Source organism: Eschscholzia californica, unplaced genomic scaffold (assembly GCF_041429995.1).
Source record: "Eschscholzia californica isolate CP2 unplaced genomic scaffold, dmEscCali1.0.p SCAF_1, whole genome shotgun sequence".
Taxonomy (NCBI): Eukaryota; Viridiplantae; Streptophyta; class Magnoliopsida; order Ranunculales; family Papaveraceae; genus Eschscholzia; species Eschscholzia californica.
Window position 1 is genome coordinate 37,018,809 of NW_028238198.1, and position 6,466 is coordinate 37,025,274.

A 6,466-nucleotide genomic window follows, 5' to 3' on the forward strand; every position below is an offset into this window, starting at 1 on the left:
AATGAAGCAAATACTTACAAATTAAATACTTAAGATTAAAAGTTATACAATATAGTAGATTAATGTAATTGATATACTACTCCCATGATCTCGTACTACATAGAGTAACAAATTTTATTTCATAAATATTTTAACTTTTCCGACCACACATAAGGCCTCCTCCTCCTTGTACATTCACAGTATGAAATCATTGTAAGCTTATGGAAGAGTAAATTCTGAAAAGATCATAGACAAGAAAATGAAACAAAGATAATTAGTGACCCATTGCATAACGCCATATGATCATATCATTTGTTACTGTCACATAGTAGGTCATCCTAGTATCGTACTCATTCCATAATCGATCACTATCTCAAAACAGTCTTTGAAAGTTTAACAAAATTTAATAGCTTTTTTAGACCATTAATTTCAGAAAAAGCTACTAAGGAATGACCTATTTTTAGACCATTTAATACTTAAGAGCTTTCACCATGTAGAAGATTTTACAAAAAGCTCTTCTAATTTACTCAACATGAATGTAGAAAACTAATGATCAGATTGAAAGTTGTTACTAACTAATTTTCAGAAGATATATATATATATAGATTGTGGATAGCTAATAATTAAAGAACTTACTTCCACATTTCTTTCCAGCAGGTCTGTTCTTAATGTTGCAACGCTTGGGAATAGTAATAGCAATTGGTAGATTAATTCCTGCTTGTTTTGCCAGTGGTGATAAGAAAACAGCACACAAACACTTCGGTGAATTTTTAAGCAAAGTTCCAACCCTTGCACAACAAACTGGAGGAACCTTTGCTCTAATATTTCCACTTGCCGCTAAACACGGGCTCAGGCTCACAGCTGCATTTCCTATCGGCGTCTTACCACATTCGCCGGCTGCTTGAGCTTCTTTAACATAAATATGGGTTGCTGATAATAGGATAATAATGGCAACAAGAAGGGAATTGTTGTTCTTGATTATTGTGTTAATGGAAGACATTTTTGTTTAGTAGCCTTACTAGTGAAGTATGAAGTGTTCTTGCATTGTCAATTGAAGCTCCTTCCTCTCTTTATATAGAATAGACAACATTCTTATTCCTTACCCCGTATTCTTCTGAGAAAATGAGTTGGAGGGCCAAATTTGGGGGGTAAATTCGAGGCCGACCAAGAAATGTCAGAGAAAATACGGTATCCCCTTTCTTTTTCTTCCTCTTTTGTCCATGGACGGGACATCCACCTCCAACTCTTCCATTTTCTGACCTAAGATACCATGACATTAAATTCATGTCCAATCATGGTCAGTTAGATTCAATTTTGTTCTTTCGTTTGTGGTTAAAGAAATAGTTGAGATTGATGTCAAATATAAATTTTACCACGAAAAAAATTGAACAACTAGGTGCATGTGAGAAACTAGTGTTTGTTGAAGACAAATTTAATTTTTTGTTGTTTTCTATCATTCATATTGTTTTTAAATGTTACTCACACAACTCCCAACCAAATGAAATTAGGACAACATTTACTTTCCATGGATATGGTAGATCAATCCTAACTTTTATGTATTATTGTTATAATTCTGACAAAGTTGAAAATATATCGACTAATAATTGTTAAATTTTGTGATATCAAAGGAATTACTCTATCCAACAATTTCTTCTGCGCCATCTCAAATAATAGGTTTGTGGAATAAGTAATAATGATTTTTTTTAGAAAATGCAATTATGATTTTTTTTTAGAAAATGCAATATTGATGTTTATGTGACCAGATGAATAGAGAAATGATGAAGGGCAACAATTTCTTGGTGTGTATGTGGAAAGCACATTTTGTTGGAGTGCATGATTAAAGTAATGGTTAGTGTGGTTGTTGTGAGACCGTCCTGCTTTGGGCTCAGGAACAAATCAATGAAAAGAAATGATAGTGGGGGATTACAAAAGTAGTCGGTAGAACAAGTGACTTTACTCTATTACAATTTAGAGGGGTGCATTTAGTATGTGAACCGACCAATGCAATCCGATCCAAACGGATTTGGGCGGTTTGGGGATCGATCCGGTTTGGTTCGGATGTTGAAAGGTCAAAACCGAGTGTTTAGATCGGTTTATGATTTGATTGGCAGATAACTGAAAAAGTCGAACCAAACCATTGATTATTATTTTTATATATTATTTATATAGATATATATGATGGATGACTGAGATTCAATAGTTAAGTTAGTTCCATCAAAGCATCAAAATATTCCCATATTAAAAAAAAATCAGAAAAAAATCATTAGAAAACCTATGTGTATCGTCTTTTTTATCTTCCTTGAATGTTGAAAACCTATGTCGAGTCAACAGTTGGTAGCCCAAGTGGTTCCAAGGTGTTGACATAAACTCCAGAAAGTCCTGGAGGTCCCAGGTTCGAATCACCAGAGAAGGTGGAATCTTTGGTTTATTTGAATTGGGATTATTAGGGTATAAATAATGTAGTTGGGCTTTAGGCCATTGTTTAGTTGGACTATAGGCCCGGTTCTGTTAGAGTTTGAGTGGGCGGTTATCGAGCTTATCACATCTTTGATGTATCAATGTCATATGTAATGACATACGTTGATCGTAGTCGACTTCCCAAAAAAAAAAAGAAAACCTATATCGAATTAATTACGCACATGTAGACTTAATTGTTTGTGACTAGATACTAATTTTCAACATGTCTAAAGTACAATTATAGCAGTTTTTTAAGTCGAAATGCGAAATTTTGTTTAAGGTAAAATATCACGGGTGGTTCGGTTATCCAAACGAACCAAACCGTTCATGTACAGTTCAGATCGGTAACCGAACCAAACCATGCATGAAGTGGCCCGGATTGATATTTGAAATAACGGAACCCTTCGATTTGGATTTTGGATTGGGCCAAAAACCCAGTTTTCCAAAGGATGTTCACCCCTAGATTACATCATAAGAGAGTCAACATCTAAGAGCATCTCTCATGAGATATTTAAAACTTAAAGTTTAGAGTGTCATTTCAGATTATTTTTTTTGAGAAACCGACTACGATCTACGTTTGTCTTTACAAGGCATTGATACATCATGAAGATGTGATGAGCACGATAACCGCCTAATTTAAACCATAATGACAGAGGCCTACAACCGGTAAATTAGTATATTATTTACTATATATTGCCTAAATTACATGGGATAAATCTTGATGGCAAACTGCTTCCACCGAGACTCGACCCCACGACTTCATGGGTTTAAGAGGGGTGTCCAACCGCTGCACCAAAGGGTGGTGGGCATCATTTAGGATTTATTAAGTTTATGTTAAAAAAACATTCTTTAATGAAATATTTTATCAGACACTTCATGATAATATGGGACATTTATGATAGAGACTCAAGAGAGATACTTTGAAACTAAAGTGTCTTTTTGAGTTTTTCTAAGTGTCATCTCAATAAAATTTTAAATTTAAAATAATTAAAAATTTTATTTTTTTTAAATATTTCTGTCTTATTAAATTTAAGAGTGACATGCGTACTAAATATAGTTATTTTAGAGATCTTCATTGAAGTCAAAACAAAATTTAGAGTGGCTGACAACTACTTGGCTAGTTGGTTGTACATCTACTCCTAAAATTCCCAAGTCACAAATTTGATTCATGGTTGAGGTGAATTCCATCATTTATTAACTTATTTTAAAGGGTATAATAAAGAAAAGTAGGAATAGGCTTTCATGCCCCTAAGGTGGCTTTAAGGGACTCTGTGGCCTTTACCCCGAATAGTCTTTTATGATGGTAGTTATCGGACTATTTAGTTCATGTATATATGTATCAATATCATCCCTTGCTACTGCGTTCTTCCATTTACAACCAACCTATCACCGGTGTACTACCTTCCATTGGCCTCATTCCCTATGTCATGTTTTACGCGCGAGAATGAAATGTAACGTGAATTAGATTATTTTAGTTTGATGTTAGGTCTGACCAGAAATACAAATTCAATTCCTGATAAATTCCTACATTGGTGTTTGGTTCGTACAAGAATATGAATGTAAATTTTTGTAAAAATTCTGATATATCTTACTTAAACTACATAAATTACACATTAACTTTGTTACATTATATACTTTAATCAATATTAATTCTTCAAATTTGTAGATATGAAATAGTAACTCGATACACTAAACGGTAGTATCTAAAGATTTATTTAAAATAAATAAAGGTCTTGATAAAAATTTATCTAAAACAGAGCAAAACCAATATTCTAAAAGCAACCCCGAAAATCTAATTAATACTTCGTTTCTTAAAGGCCTTCCTTACTTTTCTTACACTCCTATCAAACTTTTAAATTTGATTTCACATTTGAAAATGATGGTCTTCAGACGTTCGGGGATACTATATGGTATTTTGATAATGACGTACTCGGATAATTGACCTATTTGGGGGCCCCACCTACAGTTGTTGGTTCCACCTATAGGTGTATGATGTTCGGGGATACTCGATGGTATTTGATTACTGACATACTCGGATAAATGACCTATTTGGGGCCCCCATCTATAGTGGTAGGTTTCCACCACATGTAGGTGTACTTTCCCACGAGAAATTCTTGATTTTCATATCCAAAAATTTTCCTTCTATCTTAGGGAGATATCTTCTGGATATCTTCATTGTCTTCAATATACTTCAATACCTCTCCGCAAGTTGGAGCAGGGGAAGGAATCTGAATCAAACCCAACTTGGAGAGTAACCGATGAAATGGATCAGAACCAAGTAGTTTCGTAAAGATGTCAGCTATCTGATCGGGGAGCAAAGGTGAGTCGTCTTAATAAGCCCATATTCAATTTTCTCGCGAACGAAATGGCAATCGATTTTGATATGTTTGGTGCGTTCGTGGAAGACATGGTTGGTGGCAATATGCATCGCCGCCATGTTGTCACAGAAGACCTGAAAGGGTTCTGGAATCGGGACAAGGAGGTCTTGAAACAAATATTTCAGCCACTGCAGTTCTGTAGTGAGTGTAGCGAGAGCCTGATATTCTGCCTCAGCCGAAGATCGAGAAACAGTTGATTGTTTCTTGGGGTTCCAATATAACGAGCTCGAACCAAGCATAGTGAAGTAGCCGGTGGTCGAGCGACGGGTGATAGGGCAACTGGCCTAACCAGAGTCGGTGAAGCCGGAAATGGTCAGAGTGCTAGATGAAGAAAGGAGGATGCCATGATTCATGGTGCCTTTGAAAAAACGAAGAACTCGAGTAGCCGCATCCATTTGGTTGGAGAGGGGATTCTGCATGAATTGCCTAAGGTAATTCACAGAAAAGGAAATGTCTGGACGTGTCACCGTGACATAGAGAAGGCGGCCAATAAGACGTCGAAATGAAGTCGGATCGTCTAATTGTGTACCATCAGTAGGTAATAACTTTAAATGTTGTTCCATAGGTAAAAGACTTGGTTTAGATCCGAGGAGACCCGAGTCGCGAAGAATGTGCAACGTATATTTGAGTTGACAAAGAAAAATGTCTTTTGGAGAACGAGATACTTCGATTCCAAGAAAGTATTGAAGTCGTCCAAGGTTTTTAAGAGAAAAACGTTTCTCAAGACGTAGTTGAATAGATGAGATTTTCGAGGCATTATTGCTAGTGATGATGATGTCATCTACATAGACTAAGACGTAGATGGCAGTCGGACCATCGAAAAATAAAACAAAGAATGATCAGAAGATGACGGTTTAAAACCTTCGGCCTTTAAGTTGGTAGAAAATTTAGCAAACCACTGTCGAGAAGCTTGTTTTAATCCGTAAAGGGATTTGTGGAAACGACATACTTTGTGGTCACCAGTCTTGGAAAAACCAGGCGGAATTGTCATGTAGACTTCCTCATCCAATTCACCTGGGAGAAAAGCATTATTCACATCCAACTGATGGAGGGGCCAATCTTTAATGGCAGCAACGAAAAGAAGTGCACGAACAATAAAGAATTTGGCGACTGGGCGAAAGTATCATGATAATCGATGCCTTCAACTTGGGTAAAACCCTTAGCAACGAGTCGCGCTTTATGACATTCAATTGATCTGTCAGAGCGGTATTTGATCTTGTACACCCATTTACAACCAATTGGTTTCTTACCCGGGGGTAAGGGAGTTAATGACCAGGTACAATTTTATTCAAGAGCTTGAATTTCCTTATTCATTGCATCACGCCATTCTGGAAAAGCTTTAGCGGCAGAATAGGATGTGGGTTCCTCCGTGGTGACAACGGAAGTAAGAAACGCCTGATGGGAAGGGGTAAATTTATCAAAACTGACGTAGTCAGTTAAGGGATAGTTGTTGGAAGTTGTAGGAGCAGTAGTAGAAGAGCAAAGACGGTCAGCCAGATGGGCAGGACGTCTCGTTGTACGGACTGGTCGAGAAGAGGGTAAAAGTTCTTCTGAAAAAGTGACTGAAACCACGTCGGTGTTAGAGTGCGGAAGCGAAGGGTCCCTCGGAGGAGAATCATCTTGCGGAGGAGGAATTTCTTGCAGAGGAGAAA

General features: G+C 36.7%; 1 protein-coding gene across 1 annotated transcript; it reads right to left on the bottom strand.

Annotated features, from left to right (window-relative positions):
* Positions 1 to 2: 2 nt before the first annotated feature.
* LOC147566510 (Bifunctional inhibitor/lipid-transfer protein/seed storage 2S albumin superfamily protein) lies at positions 3 to 1,055 on the bottom strand. Its single transcript, XM_086653009.1, has 2 exons — positions 616 to 1,055; positions 3 to 215 (listed from the first exon to the last, which is right to left on the bottom strand). The coding sequence occupies exons 1-2, from the start codon at positions 977 to 979 to the stop codon at positions 199 to 201; spliced, it is 381 nt and encodes a 126-aa protein (XP_086509135.1). The 5' UTR covers positions 980 to 1,055; the 3' UTR covers positions 3 to 198.
* Between the last annotated feature and the right edge of the window lie 5,411 nt (positions 1,056 to 6,466).